General features: G+C 45.8%; 1 protein-coding gene across 1 annotated transcript in view; it reads right to left on the reverse strand.

Moving 5' to 3' along the window:
* SLC9A9 (solute carrier family 9 member A9) overlaps positions 1-21,205 on the reverse strand; it is a 1,444,260-nt gene that overhangs the window by 1,228,837 nt on the left and 194,218 nt on the right. The window contains exon 5 of the mRNA XM_069768082.1: positions 20,967-21,082. Coding sequence (XP_069624183.1) covers positions 20,967-21,082 — 116 coding nt within the window. The remainder of the gene's footprint in view (positions 1-20,966; positions 21,083-21,205) is intronic.

A 21,205-nucleotide genomic window follows, 5' to 3' on the forward strand; every position in this document is an offset into this window, starting at 1 on the left:
GAGATCCAACGGTGGCACCGACAGCAGCGGCGCGTGACGTCTTGGCGTACTCTTTGAGGAGACAGTTACTTTCTCGTGCCCACGTGTTTCTGGCACGGTACTGAGTCAAACCTATGAAACCGCTGGAACGAGACTTGCTCTGCGGTGTATACTGGTCCTGGGTGGCTGGCTCAGACCTAGTCACCTGCCTCTCTTGGCGTTGCACACCTGATAGAGTTCCCGATGTCATGTCTGCATGTCCTCCAGTCACATAGGATGGCGTGAGTCTGTCGCCTAGTAGTTCATCAGCGGTGGGCCTATGTGAAGGAGTACTGTCGGGTTCGGCTGTATGCACGGCATGCTCTGTCCTGTCAGCAAACACTGCACCCAACTTATCGCTCAGCTTTACCACCCAGGCTCTGCTCTGTGCACATAGCTCTGCGTGGCTCCGATGGCATACTAATCCCCCCAAGCACTACAGCTACTTTCCTATTGAACAGTAGCAGCACGGCCTGTCACAAACCTGGTACTCTCAGGTGGGGGAAGGGGCAGGCCAGGGCACAGCTCACTGCTCTCCTATGAGCTGCCCTCCGCGTTGCTCTGCGCCAGTGTCTCACTGCCCGGCATCGCATGCTTTTCTCCCTTTTATTAACCGATGCTGCGTGCTCTCCAACGGTTCTCCCCACCCCCTCCTGTCAGCAGGAAGCCCTGTCTTGCCAATACTTCCCCTTGGCTGCAGAGGAAGGTCCGCCTCCCCGAAGCTTCCCCCGGAAACAGAGGACGCAGCCCTTTTTTCTGTTTCAGGCATGCATATAGACATGGTTCGGTCTATCTCCTTACAGTGGGTCAACATCCCACAACTCATTCAAATGGTTTTCAAAGTATAAGACCTCACCTGAAACATACGGTACTTACCGTATATGGAAAAGTAAAAAAAACCTAACTTTCCTTGAAATTTCGCTCTAGAACCAACTGCCTTCCTTATCAGCCTCCATGAACACCAACCGCTCTGTGCTATCTGGTGCAATCATTTGTCATGCACGGTGATGGGACAGTATATAATTATAGATGACATTCTGAATCATCTCTCCAGAATATAAACACCACCAGAGTTCCTGCACCAAAGGAAGTTTTGTCTTAAAGTCTAGACTAACATCTTTCAATATGGGGGAAATTTAGTGATAGTATTATTCTGCTGCCTCAAGTATTGATTTCTGACAAATTCATCAATTTAATGTAATGACTCAATATTTACAGTGTTGATTCTTATTTTTCAAAACTTTTGCAATTCTCTCTGGCATGCGGGATATCAACTTCTTGTCCAAATCCTGACTAAGGGTACCGTCACACAGTGCAATTTTGATCGCTACGACGGCACGATTCGTGACGTTCGAGCGATATAGTTATGATATCGCAGTGTCTGACACGCTCCTGCGATCAGGGACCCCGCTGAGAATCGTACGTCGTAGCAGATCGTTTGAAACTTTCTTTCGTCGTCTAGTGTCCCGCTGTGGCGGCATGATCGCATGGTGTAACATATATCGTATACGATGTGCGCATAGTAACCAACGGCTTCTACATCGCACATACGTCATGAAATTATCGCTCCAGCGTCGTAGATTGCAAAGTGTGACAGCAGTCTACGACGCTGGAGCGATATTGTTACGATGCTGGAGCGTCACGGATCGTACTGTTGTAGCGATGAAAATTGCACTGTGTGACGGTACCCTAATGACAAACAATTCTTATCTAATCAGTGCTTTGAGTTTATCACAATTTCTGTGCTTTTGTTTCTCCAACCACTTTTTGAAGATTAACCTCAGGCTCTCAAAGGGATTCCGATCTGAGGTGTTTCCTTGCCATGGATGCAAAATTTCAAAGTTTTGTTTACCGTGCAACTTTGTTATAGCCTTTGCCTTGTTACATGGTCTCCTTCATGCTGAAATAAGCATTGTTCATCAAGAAATTGCTCCTGGATGGTTGGGAGAAGTTGCTCGGACATTATTCTGTATTCATGGCAGTGTTCTTGGGCAATATTGTGAGTGACCTCACTCCCTTTGATAAAACACAACCCCACACGCGAATGGTCTCAGGATGCTTTCTTGTTTGCATGACACGAGACTCCTTGTAGTGCTTGCCTTTTTTTCTCTGGACAATCATTCATCCAGATGTCCCAAACAGTCTGAGGGAATCTTGATCGGAGAAAGTAACTTTGACGGAAGTGCAGGAATTGGACTGTAGAGGACTGGGGTAAAGTTATATTCCCACTTCAGATTATTTGGGACATCTGGAAGAAAGATTGTTAATGGACAGACACCATGACGGAAACCAGACAAACCCCATTATAGTTAAAAGGATCGCTGGACACTTTAATTTCTGTTATGGAAAGATCTAGAACACTATTATTTTCAATACGAACAGAAATGAGGAGCCTACTACATTTATGCTAACACACATGACTAAGGCTGCCGTCACACATCAGTATTGTCAGTATTTTACATCAGTATTTGTAAGGCAAAACCAGGAGCGGAACAAATAAAGGAAAAGTATAATAGAAACATATGCACCACTTCTGCATTTATCACCCACTCCTGGTTTTGGCTTACAAATACGGATGTAAAATACTGACCAAATACTGATAGTGTAGCCTAAGTCTGACACACTGAATATGTTTAATGTCTAACATTAATATTTATAATAATACCATCTTTATAGCTATAATCATTATTACACCATGAGAAACATTGCCTTTACTTTTCAGAAGCTGACCTACTATTCTCTTGTTATCAAACACTTAACAATCATTAATCAAGCAGGTATCTGTAGATGTCGATTTGCATTTCTAAAGAAATAACACTCCAACCCTGAAGATACAATAATGAATAATTTCAGACTGAAAGATGATCTTTAGATATTAATGCTCTTGTACAAAAAGAAGGAACTCTTTATACAAGAGCATTAAAGTTCTTGTAATTGAAAAAGCTTTTTCAAAATTATCATACACTTTGTCATAGAAATCCGTGCTAAAAAAGGTTGGTGTCATTGGTCCCAACGTGATCAGAAACATCCAAGCTAGAATGTCGTGCAAGGATCGGGGACACAAACAGTTGTGCGAAAAAGTGTTTTCCCCTGCAACGTCGGCATCTCTGCACCCTCTTTCACGGCCATGATGCCTGCGATCTCACTGCCACAGCCCCGCACCTCCCTCTCCTTCTTCTGCTGTCCCTTCCATAGATCCGGCGTCTCTGCACTCTGCCTCTTTCCACCAGTAGAGATGTCAACATACTCACCGCTGCAGTCCTAGGCTCCATCCTCATTCATCTGTGGCTGCCTGGGGTCAGCGCACTGCTGACAGATACCAAGGCATTGTGCTTAGGGAACGCGCGTGATCACGGCGCCTTAGAGGGACAGAATGTGCCTTCCTAAAGTGTCCCTAGCCAATGGCTGGGCAACACGTAATATTTAAGATACCTCCACTAAGTAGGAAGTGCCTGTGCAACATTGTAAGTTTGTTTCATAACACTCTTCTTAGTTCTCAGGTCCCAGTGTTCGTATGCCTGTCTATTAGCCGTGCCCGAAAGCCTATCTATTAGCCGTGTCTGACAACCTGCTTACCGGCTAAAAGAATGCATGTCTATCAGCCATACCCGCCTGCCTGTCAATCATCCATGCTCGCTGGTACTTGCAAAGTCAACTATCCCTGGCTCTTCATGAGTTTGGTCCCTTGGAAGTCAGCTGCCATCTACCCAAGGTCAGTCCTGGAGTAGCACCTGGTCCCGCCTCGCTTAGTTCTCGCAAAATCGCGTTATCATAAGCCGCCATGCATCCGAGGTTGTACTTGGTGAGGCACCCAGTCACACCCCTACAGGCTCTCCTTGAATCATGGCATGTGGTTCCAACACTCAGCCCATTACAGTTTGCACAGGCCATGAGATCTGCCGACTCTCAGGCGTCCCCATCTCAGACATGTACTAGGAGGTCTCTCGCCAGAAAGACCAACAGGACAAGATCCTGCCCTACCTGTGTACACTGAACACCTGAGAGGACACGCTGTAATCTCTGGATGCACCTGCATCCGCTCAAGCTGCAACTACCTAATGTGCCTCAACATTTTGCTAGTTTTGGTCCCCGGCCGCATGCCCTCTTACGCTATGGCGGGAATCCAGCTCTATGTGGGGGATCATTAATCAGTGTATGCTACTGTTGTGAGTTCTGTTTTTGGGCTCCCTCTGGTGGTTACTGATGGTACTGGGTGACTTGTCTTTCCTGGGTTTCTGGGTTCCACCTGATCCATCAGCATATGGGAGTTTCCTATTTAACCTGGCTTTGCTGGCATTTCCTCGCCGGTTATCAATGTATCCAGTGTGTCTTGTTACCTCTGCTCCCTGCTCCTAGAACCTTCTGGTCAAGCTAAGTTTGGATTTTCCTGTTTTGGTGTTTTGCTTTATTTGGTTTTTAGTCCAGCCTGCAGATATGTGATTCTTGCTGCTGGTTGCTCTAGTGGGCTGAAATTGCTCCTCATGTACCATGAGTTGGCACATGAGTTCAAGTAATTTCAGGATGGTTTTTTGAAGGGTTTTTCGCTGACCGCGCAGTTCACTTTTGTATCCTCTGCTATCTAGCTTTAGCGGGCCTCATTTTGCTGAAACTGTTTTCATACTGCGTATGTGCTTTCCTCTCATTTCACCGTCATTATATGTGGGGGGCTGCTATTTCTGTGGGGGATTTCTCTGGAGGCAAGAGAGGTCTGTGTTTCTACTAATAGGGGAAGTTAGATCTTCGGCTGGAGCGAGACGTCTAGGATCATCGTAGGCACGTTCCCCGGCTACTTTTATTTGTGTGTTAGGTTCAGGGTCGCGGTCAGCTCAGGTTCCATCGCCCTAGAGCTTGTTTGTATCTGTGCTTGTCCTTTGGTGATCCCCTGCCATTGGGATCATGACATGCTACACTTCAAACTCTTCGCACATCACTACAGTGTAGATAGTGCCAAAGTGTCCCATCTCACTGGCGAGGCATTGGCATGGATCAATTCCCTAAGCGAGAACCTACAGTCATTTCTAGAGGCCTTCAGGAGGGTTTTCAATGTGCCTGGTCGCGCATCCTCTTCTCTACTCTGGCTGCGTCAGGGAGAACTAACAGTGTTCTGGTATTCTGTATGTTTCTGTACTCTCTCATCTGAACTCGTCTGGAATAACAAGGCTCTGGTGGCCATCTTCTAGGAGGGCCTTTCTGGGTGTATCAAAGATGAGCTGACCAGTCATACATAGTGTACTCACTTATGTATAGCACAGTCCCTTAGTATATACACTGCTCAAAAAAATAAAGGGAACACTTAAACAACAGAATATAACTCCAAGTAAATCAAACTTCTGTGAAATCAAACTGTCCACTTAGAAAGCAACACTGTTTGCAAATGGAATAGACAACAGATGGAAATTATTGACAATTATCATGACACACTCAATAAAGGAGTGGTTCTGCAGGTGGGGACCACAGACCACATCTCAGTACCAATGCTTTCTGGCTGATGTTTTGGTCATTTTTGAATGTTGGTTGTGCTTTCACACTCGTGGTAGCATGACACGGACTCTACAACCCACACAAATGGCTCAGATAGTACAGCTCATCCAAGATGGCACATCAATGCGAGCTGTGGCAAGAAGGTTTGCTGTGTCTGTCAGCATAGTGTCCAGAGGCTGGAGGCGCTACCAGGAGACAGGCCAGTACACTAGAAGACGTGGAGGGGGCTGTAGGACGGAAACCCAGCAGCAGGACCACTACCTCAGCCTTTGTGCAAGGAGGAACAGGAGAAGCACTGCTAGAGCCCTGCAAAATGACTTCCAGCAGGCCACAAATGTGCATGTGTCTGCACAAACGGTTAGAAACCGACTCCATGAGGATGGTCTCCGTGCCCGACACCGTGCTCACATCCCAACACCGTTGCAGGACGCTTGACATTTGCCACACAACACCAGGATTTGCAAATTCGCCACTAGCGCACTGTGCTCTTCACAGATTAAAGCAAGTTCACACTGAGCACATGTGACAGACGTGGCAGAGTCTGGAGACGCCGTGGAGAGCGATCTGCTGCCTGCAACATTCTTCAGCATGACCGGTTTGGCAGTGGGTCAGTTATAGCGTGAGGTGGCATTTCTTTGGAGGGCCGCACAACCCTCCATGTGCTCGCCAGAGGTAGCCTGACTGCCATTAGGTACCTCAGACCTCTTGCAAGATCATATGCTGTTGGAGTTGGCCCTGGGTTCCTCCTAATGCAGGACAATGCCAGAGCTCATGTGGCTGGAGTGTGTCAGCAGTTCCTGCAAGATGAAGGCACTGAAGCAATGGACTGGCCTGCCCATTCCTGACCTGAATCCGATTGAACACATCTGGGACATCATGTCTCGCACCATCCACCAACGTCATGTTGCACCACAGACTGTCTAGGATTTGGCGGATGCTTTAGTCCAGGTCTGGGAGGAGATCCGTCAGGAGACCATCCGCCATCTCATCAGGAGCATGCCCAGGCTTTGTAGGGAGGTCATACAGGCACGAGGAGGCTACACACACTACAGAGCATCATTTCCTTGTCTTAAGGCATTTCCACTGAACTTGGATCAGCCTGTAACTTCATTTTCCACTTTGATTTTGAGCATCATTTCAACTCCAGAGGTCCGTGGGATATTAGTTGTGACTTACGTTGATCATTTTTAGGTTTTATTGTTCTTAATACATTCCACTATGTAATGAACAAATATTTACAACTGGAATATTTAATTAAGTGATATCTAGGATGTGGAATTTTAGTATTCCCTTTAATTTTTTGAGCAGTGCAAATTAAACAGGTACAGTTCCTTAGTACACAGTTATTATGTATAGCAGTCTCTTAGTATATAGTGTACTCACTTATGTATAGTACAGTCCCTTAGTATATAGTGTACTCACTTATGTATAGCACAGTCTTAGTATACAGTGTACTCACTTATTATGTATGACAGTCCATTTGTATTTAGTGTACTCACTTATTATTTACTAGATGGTGGCCCGATTCTAATGCATCGGGTATTCTAGAATATGCACGTCCATGTAGTATATTGCCCAGCCACGTAGTACGAGTATATTGCCCAACCACGTAGTATATTGCCCAGTCACGTAGTATATTGCCTAGTCACATAGTATATTGCCCAGTCACACAGTATATTGCCCAGTCACGTAGTATATTGCCCAGTCACGTAGTATATTGCCCAGTCACACAGTATATTACCCAGTCACGTAGTATATTGCTCAGTCACGTAGTATACTGCTCAGTCACGTAGTATATTGCCCAGTCACGTAGTATATTGCCCAGTCACGTAGTATATTGCCCAGTCACATAGTATATTGCCCAGTCACATAGTATATTGCCCAGTCACGTAGTATATTGCCCAGTCACGTTGTATATTGCCCAGTCACGTAGTATATTGCCCAGTTACGTAGTATATGGCCCAGCCACGTAGTATATTGCCCAGCCACGTAGTATATTGTCCAGCGACGTAGTATTCAGCACAGAGCCACGTAGTATATTGCCCAGCGACGTAGTATATTGCCCAGTCACGCAGTATATTGCCCAGTCACGTAGTATATTGCCCAGTCACGTAGTATATTGCCCAGTCACGTAGTATATTGCCCAGCGACGCAGTATATTGCCCAGCGACGTAGTATATTGCCCAGCGACGTAGTATATTGCCCAGTCACGTAGTATATTGCCCAGTCACGTAGTATATTGGCCAGTCACTTAGTATATTGGCCAGTCACTTAGTATATTGCCCAGACACGTAGGTATATAGCACTGCCCATGCAGTATTTAGCAGTGTGCACCATATCCCTGTTAAAAAATAATAATTAAAATAAAAATAGTTATATATTCACCCCTGGGATCCAGCAAAGCTGTGCGATGCGGCCGCCATCCTCCGTTCCCAGGATACATTGCGAAATAACCCAGATGACTTAGCGGTCTCGCGAGACCGCTAAGTCTTCTGGGTAAGTTCGCAATGCATCCTGGGAACGGAAGATGGCGGCCGGCACAAGCGCACCGTCCGACGACGGAAGTTGAGACTAGCAGGTTTTTTGTTTTTTTATTATTTTTAACATTACATCTTTTTACTATTGATGCTGCATCCCTGCTTGTACAAGTTTTATTTGTTTTATTTGCTGCTTGTTCCCAATGGGACTGGCAAAATCGGTGGCCGAATATGTGCAGAGCGTACCCTCTTTCTCATTGGGCTTATAAGCAGTGCACTGAGGCTGGAAAGCAATGTGAGCTCTTAGTCCTGCCTATCCTCAGTTTTACTGCACTTGCGATGCTGCAGGTTCAAAGTTGCCTCATACAGCAACCGGGAGTGCACAGTTATGGCCAACAGAACAACTATGCTGCTGTATTAAATTGTCACTCAAGTAAGAGCGCACCTCGTAACCCAGGAATATGGAAGAAGAGATAAAACATCAAAGATGAAAAGAATAGCAGCACTCACCCGATCCTCATTGATGATTATGGACCCGCAGAAGCGCCAGAAAGGCTTGAAACAGCCATAGTCCATCAGATCTCTTGTACCACCTGGAAAAACTCACTTGCACCTCCGCTTGTAACAATGTTATTTTTGTAATGGATTAAAAACATTCATCAATAAGGATCGCGGAGTGCTCCTATTCTTTTCATCTTTGATGTTTTATGAATTTACTCTATGCGATTGCACCACTCCGAAGAGATCCTCCAAGGAGATTTAAGCTGTGTGCACATGTTGCTGATTTTTCGCGTTTTTTTGGTATAAAAACGCTATAAAACTGCAAAAAAAACAGCATACATTATGCATCCCATCATTTAGAATGAATTCCGCAATTTTTGTGAAAAAAACGCATCGCAGTAAAAAACGCAGCCTGTTCATTAATTTTGCCGTTTTTTTTGCAGATTTCCCACTATATAATACATTGGGAAATGTCCGGAAAAAACGCACCAAAAACGCGGTAAAACTGTCACGGGGGCATTGGGTAGACTAAAGCTGATTACCCGGGCCCCTGCGATATCCCTCAGACTAGGGAAAACCCTGTCTGTCCCTCTCCCAGAATTTACACTGATGGTGTGCTTGTCTGGGCTGCAAGGCCTGACCCTGACTCCTGTTTCAGCCCTATGCTGAAACCTCCACCCGCCACCCAGTGATAAGACCACACACCAACCTACACAGAAAGTACAGACAGGGAAAACTGAAAACGCACCACACCGCAGACACACAGGAAAACACTATAATGTGCACAGGGCAGAAATAAACACAAATATAGGAAGAAGAAATATGACAAAGGATAATACACCACCAGATACGATACTTCAACTCCTAGACCACCACTCCAGACCGAGATCACCAGGCACAAGACACAAGCTATAATCGGCGACGCCCAAAGTCCAGAATGACTATTTAAAGGCCACGGGCGTGACCCAGCCTCCAACCAAATTACCAGCTAGATTAACCCTGGATAACCTGGATAAAATCTAGCTGGCGACACTGAGCGTATAATGGACAAATGTGGAATTACCGCTGTCTGTCGGATGCCCTATTGTGAATAGCGTCCGACATGACAGTACCTTGCCTTCTACGAGGGACCCCAGGGCCCTCATGACTTATAGGACCCGGCTTGTCCGGATGGAGGCGGTGAAACATACTGACCAGCCGGTCCGCATGTATGTCCGAAGCTGGTACCCAAGACCTCTCCTCTGGTCCATAACCACACCAGTGTACCATGTACTGTAATGTGTGGCGCACTATATGAGAGTCAACCACCTTGGAGACTTCAAACTCCAAATTGCCATCCACCAAGACAGGAGGTGGCATCGGCACCACGTCCACGGAACCCACCACCTTCTTTAACAGAGATCTGTGAAACACGTTGTGTATTTTATATACAGTAGGAAGCTCCAATCGGTAGGCTACCGGGTTAATGATGGCGGCGACCCTAAATGGACCAATAAACTTTGGAACTAATTTCAGGGATGGTACTTTGAGCTTTATGTTTTTTTGTGGACAACCACACCCAATCACCCACACTCAGGTCCGGACCTGGCACACGTCTACTGTCAGCCACTCATTTGTACCTAGCACCCACGCTCAGCAAGCGCTGTTTCACTCTCCTCCAAACAGATGACAGTTGTGCTCCTAGCTGGTCCTCCTCCGGAACGTCAGCAGAGCCACCCTGACGCAGAGTACAAAATTGAGGATGGTACCCTGTTGTGAATTCTGCTCTTGGGTTCCCTCCAGTGGTTGTAGATGGAAATGCAGTTGTCTCTGAGTCACAGTCCTGGCCAGGTGTATCTGCTAATTGCTGTTCTGACTGGGATATTTAAGTGTGCAGGATTCATTAGCCCTTGCCAGTTGTCAATGTTTCTTTGGAAGTATTGGATCTCTGCCTGGCCTCACCTGCTTAGCTGCCAGTTCAGCAAAGATAAGTGTCTGTTTCTTTTTCTGAAGCACACTTGCTGTGTGCTTATTTTCAGTGCTGATCTTTTGTTTCTATTTGTCCAGCTTAGACTGTGTAAGTTGTTTTTCTCAGTCTGGTTGGATTCTCTGGAGTTGCAGTTATACTCTCCACATCTTTAGTTAGGTGGTGGAGTTTTGTATTTTCTGCTGTGGATATTTTTTGTAGTATTTTTATGCTGACTGCTTAGTATCCTGTCCTGTCCTTTTCTTTTTAGCTAGAAGTGGCCTCCTTTGCTAAGCCTGTTTTCTGCCTGTTTGTGTCTTTTCCTCTCCAACTCACAGTCAATATTTGTGGGGGGCTGCCTATCCTTTGGGGGTCTACTCTGAGGCAAGATAGTTTTCCTATTTCCATCTTTAGGGGAATTTAGTCCTCCAGCTGTGTCGAGGTGTCTAGGTTTTGTTAGGCACACCCCACGGCTACTTCTAGTTGCGGTGATAAGATCAGGGCTTGCGGTCAGTATAAGTTACCACCTACTCCAGTGAAGGTTTTCATGCTGCTCCAAGGCCACCTGATCATAACAGTACCCGTAAACACAAAAGAACGGGGACTCCACAGACGATTCCTGGTGGTGATTGTTAATGGCAAACTCAGCCAAAGGAAGGAACGTCGACCATGTCAGAAACAAAGCAGCGTAAGTACTGCTCCAAATTCTGGTTCATACGCTCGGTCTGACCATTTGACTGAGGATGAAACGCCGAAGAATGCGGCAACTTGATCCCCAGCCGTGAGCAAAAAGCTTTCCAAAACTTCGCCACAAACTGAGTACCCTTATCAGACACTATGTCAGACGGGACCTCATGAAGTCTGACCACCTCCTGCACAAAAACCTGAGCCAGAGTCTTTGCGTTAGGCAACGAAGGCAAGGACACAAAGTGCGACATCTTTGAGAACCGATCAACAACCACCAAGATGACCGTGTTCACAGCAGAGGAAGGTAGGTCTGTAATAAAATCCATGGAGATCTCCGTCCATGGCCTACAGGGTACCCCTAGAGGATGTAATGAGCCAGCAGGACGGGAGCGAGGCGTCTTAGCCCTAGCACACGTGGTACATGATGATACGTACGAGACCACTTCCTGTCGGATTTTGGGCCACCAAAACCGACGCGACACCAACTCCAAGGTACCCCTAACCCCTGAATGGAAAGCCAGAACAGCATCATGATGCTCACCCAACACCTTTAGGCGAAGATGGAGTGGTACAAATGATTTGTTAACAGGAAGCTCTGGTGGTACTTCCTTCTGAACCTCGGCAATCTCCGCCTCAACCTCTGTCGTGAGAGCCGAGACCACTACACCCTTCTGGAGGATGGGTACCGGATCTTGCCGAGGTTCTCCCCCCGCAAAACACCTGGATAAAGCATCTGCCTTAGTTTTCTTAGACCCCTGACAGTACGTGACAAAAAAGTTGAAACGCGTGAAAAACAATGCCCAGCGAGCCTGCCTGGGGAACAGACGCTTGGCTGACTAAATAAAGCAGATTTTTATGGTCGGCGAGAACTATAACCTGGTGGACCGCCCCCTCCACGAAGTGTCGCCATTCCTCAAAAGCCAACTTGATAGCCAACAACTCCCTGTTGCCGATATCGTAGTTACGTTCGGCGGACGACAGCTTCTTGGAAAAGTAGGCGCATGGACGCAACTCGCCCAAGGATGAGCCTTGTGACAGCACCGCCCCCACTCCAACCTCAGACGCATCGACCTCCACGGTAAATGGTTTTGATACGTCCGGTTGCACCAGAATGGGGGCTGAAGCAAAACTGTTCTTCAGAAATTCGAATGCGCGCACAGCAGCCTCCGGCCAGGCGGAGAAATTGGTACCCATTTTCGTCATGTCAGTAAGCGGTTCAGCAATGGTAGAAAAATCTTTGATAAATTTTCTATAATAATTAGAAAATCCAAGGAACCGCTGGAGTGCTTTAAGGTTATCAGGCCGTTCCCAATGCAGCACCGCTTGCACCTTAGCGGCGTCCATTTTAAGCCCTGAAGCAGACACAATTGTTGTGAACTGGTGATTCAGAACCACAATGGACCTAGTGGTTAAGAGCACACAAGGTGACCTGATAGTTACTAATAACATAGGACGAGCTCTGAGACGTGGGAACTCTGCTGACCGCAATCCCTAATCCTATCATACCACACTAGAGGTAGCCGTGGAGCGCTCCTGACCAGACCTAGGCGCCTCGGGCACAGCCTGAGAAACTAGCTAGCCCTGAAGATAGAAAGATAAGCCTACCTTGCCTCCGAGAAATTCCCCAAAGGAAAAGGCAGCCCCCCACATATAATGACTGAGTAAAGATGAAAATACAAACACAGAGATGAAATAGATTTTAGCAAAGTGAGGCCCGACTTACTGAATAGACCGAGGATAGGAAAGATAGCTTTGCGGTCAGCACAAAAACCTACAAACAACCACGCAGAGGGCGCAAAAAGACCCTCCGCACCGACTAACGGTACGGAGGTGCTCCCTCTGCGTCTCAGAGCTTCCAGCAAGCAAGAAAAACCAATATAGCAAGCTGGACAGAAAAAATAGCAAACAAAAGTAACACCAGCAAAACTTAGCTTATGCAGGGCAGACAGGCCACAAGAATGATCCAGGAGAGAGAGCAAGACCAATACTGGAACATTGACTGGAGGCCAGGAACAAAGAACTAGGTGGAGTTAAATAGAGCAGCACCTAACGACTTAACCTCGTCACCTGAGGAAGGAAACTCAGAAGCCGCAGCCCCACTCACATCCACCAGAGGAAGCTCATAGACAGAACCAGCCGAAGTACCACTCATGACCACAGGAGGGAGCTTGACCACAGAATTCACAACACACAATATAACCCAAAAAAGGCAACTCCTGAACCGAAAAAACACATTTCTCAAGTTTTGCATAGAGCTTATTTTCTCTGAGTAGCTGTAACATCTGCCTCACATGCTCTAAATGAGTATCACGGTCGCATGAATAAATGAGAATGTCATCTAGGTACACAATAACGAATTTTCCTAGTACATGCGAGAACACATTATTTATGAAATGTTGGAATACAGCAGGCGCGTTTGTCAACCCAAATGGCATCACCAAATTTTCAAAATGACCCTCAGGAGTATTAAAAGCCATCTTCAACTCATCACCTTGACGGACTCTTATGAGGTTGTACGCCCCCCTGAAGTCAAGCTTGGAAAACCACTTAGCACCAGCCACCTGGTTGAACAAATCAGGTATCAGTGGCATAGGTGATACCCCTGCGATTTGCATAGGCTCCGTGGGCTCACCTGCAGCAACCACACGTGCACCTACGCCCTCCCCCATAGACGGCGTCTCTTGTGCCCCCTGACGCAAACGGCGATCAATGCGGACAACAAGACTCATGGCAGACTCTAGAGAAGCAGGAGTCTCATACATAAGGAGGGCTTGTTTAACCCTTCTTGAAACCCCATGTACAAATTGACTCCGCAGCGCAGGGTCATTCCATTGTGTGTCCACTGCCCAGCGGCGAAATTCAAAACAGTAATCCTCCGCTATTCGCTCCCCCTGGCGGAGAGCGCGTATTTTAGACTCTGCTAGAGCCAGTCTGTCAGGATCATCATAAATGAGTCTAAGAGCAGAAAAAAAATCTCCACTGAGTTAAATGCAGCTGAATCAGAAAACGCCCATGCTTGGGGGTCTCCGTTCAGTAATGACAATACTAGGCCCACATGCTGAGCCTCATTACCTGAGGAAACCGGGCGCATACGAAAATATAATTTGCAAGCTTCACGAAAAACAACAAATTTACTGCGTTCCCCAGCAAACCTCTCAGGTAAAGGGATCTTTGGCTCTGCGACACTACCTGCAGTTTCAGCTTGCACATTAGACACTATGAGACTTTGTTGCTGAACTGCCCCCTTCAACTCAGTGACCTGTAAGGACAGCGCCTCCAACTGGCGGGTTATGGAAGTCCTGGGATCCTTGGCATCCAAAATGTATTTAGGCCGATTATAATGTCACGGGGGTATTGGGTAGACTAAAGCTCATTACCCGGGCCCCTGCAAAATCCCTCAGACTAGGGAAAACCCTGTCTGTCCCTCTCCCAGAATTTACACTGATGGTGTGCTTGTCTGGGCCGCCAGGCCTGACCCTAACTCCTGTTTCAGCCCTATGCTGAAACCTCCACCAGCCACCCAGTGGTAAGACCACACACCAACCTACACAGAAAGTACAGACATGGAAAACTGAAAACGCACCACGCCGCAGACACACAGGAAAACACTATAATGTGCACAGGGCAAAAATAAACACAAATATAGGAAAGAGAAATATGACAAAGGATAATACACCACCAGATACGATACTTCAACTCCTAGACCACCACTCCATACCGAGATCACCAGGCACAAGACACAAGCTATAATCTGCAACGCCCAAAGTCCAGAATGACTATTTAAAGGCCACGGGCATGACCCAGCCTCCAACCAGATTACCAGCCAGATTAACCCTGGATAACCTAGATAAAATCTAGCCGGCGCCACTGAGCGTATAGTGGACAAATGTGGAATTACCGCTGTCTGTCGGATGCCCTAGTGTGAATAGCGTCCGACATGACACAAACGCGCAAAAAAACGCGCAAAAAAGCATGCAGATTTCTTGCAGAAAATTTCAGGTTTTTCTCAGGAATTTTCTGTAATAAATCCTGAACGTGTGCACATAGCCTTAAGAGGAGCATGTTGTGCAGACGCACTGTCGCCGTAACTGGTACCTAAAAACTTTCTGTTTTTTGATACACAGAAGAAGTGAGATTTGTACACTACTGACGCTATAAATTGGGATCAACCTTGCAAGCCTTTGCATGTCAACCAGTAGAAATATTGCATGTGATTAAGTGATTAAAAAAGCAACCAGCAGACCAACTGTAATGATATAGGGGCAGAACGGTCACCGGATCCAAAGTGAACCAGGGTTGGACAAACCATATGTGAAACCTGTCTAGCTAGCAGCATTCTGTTACCTATTTATATACTAACTAGATGGTGGCCCGATTCTAACGCATCGGGTATTCTAGAATATGTATGTATGTATCTATATAGCAGCCACATAGTATATAGCACAGGCCACGTACCAAACAGTATATAACACAGTCCACACAGTATATTACACAGCCCACGCAGTATATAACACAGCCCACGTAGTATTGCCCACCTAGTATATAGCAGCCACGTAGTATATAACACTGCTCACGCAGTATATAACACAGCCCATGTAGTATATAGCAGCCACGCAGTATATAACAGCCCACGTAGTATATAACACAGCTCACGTAGTATATAGCAGTGTGGGGACCATATCCCTGTTAAAAAAAAAAAATGAAAATAAAAAATAGTTATATACTCACCCTCCGTCGTCCAGCGAAGCTGTGTTGATGAGCGCGCGGCTGCCGCCTGCTTCCGTTCCCAGGATGCATTGCGAAATTACCCAGATGACGTAGCGGCCTCGCAATCAGCGAAGCGGGATTTTCAGGACAGACAGATAGACGTAAGTACCCCTTAGACTGTGTGCACACGTTACGGTTTTTTCGCGTCTTTTCCCGATAAAAACGCTATAAAACCGCAAAAAAAAGCATACAATAAGCATCCCATCATTTAGAATGAATTCCGCATGTTTTGTGCACATGATGCGTTTCTTTCTGCGAAAAAAACGCATCACGGTAAAGACCGCAGCATGTTCATTAATTTTGCGGGGTTTTTTTGCGGATTTCCCACTACAAAATGCATTGGGAAGTGTCCGGAAAAAAACGCGGCAAAAACGCATCAAAACCGCTGCAAAAACGCGGCAAAACTGCATGCAGATTTCTTGTGGATTTCTAGCAGAAAATGTCCAGTTTTTCTCAGGAATTTTCTGCGAGAAATCCTGAATGTGTGCACATAGCCTTAGACAATTATATATATAGATTATTCATAGCTCATTGGTGTATTGCTACAGATACGTAACATGATGCTCTACACTGCGTGCAGAATTAATAGGCAAGTTGTGTTTTGGATCACATTATACTTTTTATACATGTTGTCCTACTCCAAGCTGTTCAGGCTTGAGAGCCAACTACCAATTAAGTAAATCAGGTGGTGTGCATCTCTGTAATGAGGAGGGGTGTTGTCTAATGACATCAAAGCCCTATATAAGGTGTGCTTAATTATTAGGCAACTTTCTTTCCTTTGGCAAAATGGGTCAGAAGAGAGATTTGACGGGCTCTGAAAAGTCCAAAATTGTGAGATGTCGTGCAGAGGGATGCAGCAGTGCTGAAATTGCCAAACTTTTGAAGCGTGATCACCGAACAATCAAGCGTTTCATAGCCGACAGGGTCGCAAGAAGCGTGTTGGCCAAAAAAAGGCGCAAAATAACTGCCCATGAATTGAGGAAAATTAAGCGTGAAGCTACCAAGATGCCATTTGCCACCAGTTTTGCCATATTTCAGAGCTGCAACGTTACTGGAGTAACAAAAAGCAAAAGGTGTGCGATACTCAGGGACATGGTGAAGATAAGGAAGGCTGAAAAACAACCACCTTTAATAAGAAACATAGGATAAAATGTCAAGACTGGGCCAAGAAATATCTTAAGACTGACTTTTCAAAGGTTTTATGGACTGATGAAATGAGAGTGACTCTTGATGGGCCAGATGGATGGGCCAGAGGCTGGATCAGTAAAGGGCAGAGAGCTTCACTCCGACTCAGACGCAAGCAAGGTGGAGGTGGGGTACTGGTATCATCAAAGATGAACTTGTGGGACCTTTTCGGCTTGAGGATGTAGTGAAGCTCAACTCCCAGACCTACTGCCAGTTTCTGGAAGACAACTTCTTCAAGCAGTGGTACAGGAAGAAGTCAGTATCATTCAAGAAAAACATGATTTTCATGCCGGACAATGCTCCATCACATGCCTCCAACTACTCCACAGCGTGGCTGGCCAGTAAAGGTCTCAAAGAAGAAAAAAATAATGACATGGCCCCCTTGTTCACCTGATCTGAACCCCATAGAGAACCTGTGGTCCCTCATAAAATGTGAGATCTACAGGGATGGAAAACAGTCCACCTCTCGGAACAGTGTCTGGGAGGCTGTGGTGGCTACTGCACGCAATGTTGATCGTAAACAGATCAAGCAAATGGCAGAATCTATGGATGGAAGGCTGTTGAGTGTCATCATAAAGAAAGGTGGATATATTGGTCACTATTTTTTTGTTTGTTTTTGCATGTCAGAAATGTTTATTTCTAAATTTTGTGCCGTGATATTGGTTTACCTGGTGAAAATAAACAAGTGAGATGGGAATACATTTGGTTTTTATTAAGTTGCCTAATAATTCTGCATAGTAATAGTTACCTGCACAAACAGACATCCTCCTAAGATAGCCAAATCTAAAAAAAAAAACCACTCCAACTTCCAAAAATATTAAGCTTTGGTATTTATGCGTCTTTTGGGTTGATTAAGAACATAGTTGTTGATCAATAATAAATATAATCCTCTAAAATACAACTTGCCTAATAATTCTTCATGCAGTGTATGATGAACAATTGAAGAGCAAAATTTCAGTAGAAAAGTTTTTATTTAATTAAATAGACATGAAAATCCAGAGGCAATTGCTTCATCAAGTGTTGTGAACATAGCCTCAGGGATCCTTTCTTCAAATTTATTATACTAGATGGTGGCCCGATTCTAACGCATCGGGTATTCTAGAAAATACATGTCCCCATAGTATATTGCCCAGTCACGTAGTATATTGCCCAGCCACGTACTATATTGCCCAGTCACGTAGTATATTGCCCAGTCACGTAGTATAGTGCCCAGCCACGTAGTATATTGCCCAGTCACGTAGTATATTGCCCAGTCCCGTAGTATATTGCCCAGCCACGTAGTATATTGCCCAGTCACGTAGTATATTGCCCAGCCACGTAGTATATTGCCCAGCCACGTAGTATATTGCCCAGCCACGTAGTATATTGCCCAGCCACGTAGTATATTGCCCAGTCACGTAGTATATTGCCCAGCCACGTAGTATATTGCCCAGTCACGTAGTATATTGCCCAGTCACGTAGTACATTGCCCAGCAACGTAGTACATTGCCCAGCCACGTAGTATATTGCCCAGCCACGTAGTATATAGCAGAGCCACGTAGTACGGTATATTGCCCAGCCACATAGTATAAAGCAGAGCCATGTAGTATATTGCCCAGCACAGAGCCATGTAATATAGAGACTTAAAAAAAATAAATAAACATATACTCACCTTCCGAAGGCCCGTTGGAAGTTCTGCTATACTCACCGTCCGCCGCCTTTACCGCTCCTCGCCATGCTCCCCGGACCGCTCCATTGCAAGCGGCAGCTTCCGCTCCCAGCGCTGGTGTGAGCAGGACCTATGATGACGTCGCGGTCACATGACCGTGACGTCACGGCAGGTCCTTGTCGCACACCAGTGCTGGGAGCAGAAGCTGCCGCTTGCAATGGAGCGGTCTGGGGAGCATGGCGAGGAGCGGGAAAGGCAGCGGAGGATGAGTATAGCAGGGATTTTTTTTTTTTTATTATTATTTTTAACATGACATATTTTTACTATTGATGCCGCATAGGCAGCATCAATAGTAAATAGTTGGGACACACAGGGTTAATAGCAGCGGTAACGGAGTGCGTTACACCACGGGCCGTTATCGCTGCCATTAACCCTGTGTGAGCGGTGAGTGGAGGGGATTACGGAGCGGGCGCCGGGAAGTGAGTGCAGGAGAGTAGGGGAGGGACTAATCGGACTGTGGCCGTCGCTAATTGGTCGCGGCAGCCATGACAGGCAGCTGCCGAGACCAATCAGTGAACGAATAACCGTGACAGAAGGACAGACAGACGGAAGTACCCCTTAGACAATTGTGTTGAAAAGGTATCATACCTATCTATACACATATCTATTAATGCCTAGAGTGGGTCTAATCCGATTGCACAGTCAGTTACTCTATGGTATTTAATCAGTGATTTTTCAAAATGTAAGAACCTCCTCTATGCACAGATACTTGTTTCCATGTACAACATTATCCTCTTCGTCGCTCTACTTTTTTTTCTACAAGACAAATTATTTCATTGAAGAGCAAGGGATCCACATACTACCCCAAATAGAACTAAAAGTAAACGAATTTGTAAACTCATACAAGAATGTACAGAGAATGACAAAAAAACGCAGACGACAGGAAAAATGAGTGACTGATACTCAGGCAACGCAAGGTACCAAACGCTGAAGATAAGCAAGCTTTCGCCCGTGGCTATATAATTACTGCTCAGCATAGACCATAAACAAGCACATGAAAAAGGTGAATACTAGCTATACAAGGAAAACTATATTCTTAGTGAAATAAAATAATATTTAGATAAGTAACTGAAATAAATTCAAGACCGACTGCTCCTGCTTTAAGCAAAAGACTAATGCGTTTTTAGTCTTAGGAAATTGCTGTGCAGCAGACTATTAGGGTACCGTCACACTATACGATTTACCTACGATCACGACCAGCGATATGACCTGGCCGTGATCGTAGGTAAATCGTAGTGTGGTCGCTGGGGAGCTGTCACACAGACAGCTCTCCAGCGACCAACGATGCCGAAGTCCCTGGGTAACCAGGGTAAACATCGGGTAACTAAGCGCAGGACCGCGCTTAGTTACCCGATGTTTACCCTGGTTACAAGCGTTAAACTAAAAAAAAAACAAACAGCACATACTTACATCTGGTGTCCGTCACGTCCCTTGCCGTCTCTGCTTCCCGCATTGTGACTGCCGGCCGTAAAGTGAAAGTGAAAGCACAGCCGCTGTGCTCTGCTTTCACTTTACGGCCGGCAGTCACAGTGTGGGAAGCAGACGGCAAGGGACCTGACGGACACCAGAATGTAAGTATGTGCTGTTTGTTTTTTTTTAGTTTAACGCTTGTAACCAGGGTAAACATCGGGTAACTAAGCGCGGTCCTGCGCTTAGTTACCCGATGATTACCCTGGTTACAAGCGAACGCATCGCTGGATCGCATCGCTAGATCGCTAGACCGGTGTCACACACACCGATCTAGCGATGACAGCGGGAGATCCAGCGATGAAAGAAAGTTCTAAACGATCTGCTACGACGTACGATTCTCAGCAGGATCCCTGATCGCTGCTGCGTGTCAGACACAGCGATATCGTAACGATATCGCTGGAACGTCACGAATCGTACCGTCGTAGCGATCGAAATGTTATAGTGTGACGGTACCCTTACGGTACACGGTTATGGATCAGTGAGAACAAAATTGCATTGGACACTTTGTCTTGTACCATTGGTTATGTTTACAGCGGTTTACAAATTATCCTTCAGCACTGAGCTCTTTAACAAAAAGGTTGCACTTTTCACAACCGGTGAAAGTTTCCAGAAACATATAGTTATTTTCATACCAGAGGGAATAAAGCTCATTTTCAAAAGGAGTGTTGAACATATACTTGGCTTTAGTGAGAAGGAGACAATCACACATTGCCGAGATGTTAATTACCTGGATCTGTTGCAGACATCAAGGAACCAAAAAACAAACAGTCAGTGAAGTGAAAGTCGCCAGCCTGGATTTGTCCCAGCTGTATCATGGCCTTAACAAAGCCATACATTATCAACCTGTTAAAGACAGAGAAAAATCAGACTCTTTATCTGGTCAGAGGTAAACAGTGACATAAGCATTTGCAACATAAAAGTACAGATAGAAATTTTATAACAATGTTATTGTTTACAGAAGACAAC

The sequence above is a fragment of the Ranitomeya imitator genome, chromosome 5 (assembly GCF_032444005.1).
Source record: "Ranitomeya imitator isolate aRanImi1 chromosome 5, aRanImi1.pri, whole genome shotgun sequence".
Lineage (NCBI taxonomy): Eukaryota > Metazoa > Chordata > Amphibia > Anura > Dendrobatidae > Ranitomeya > Ranitomeya imitator.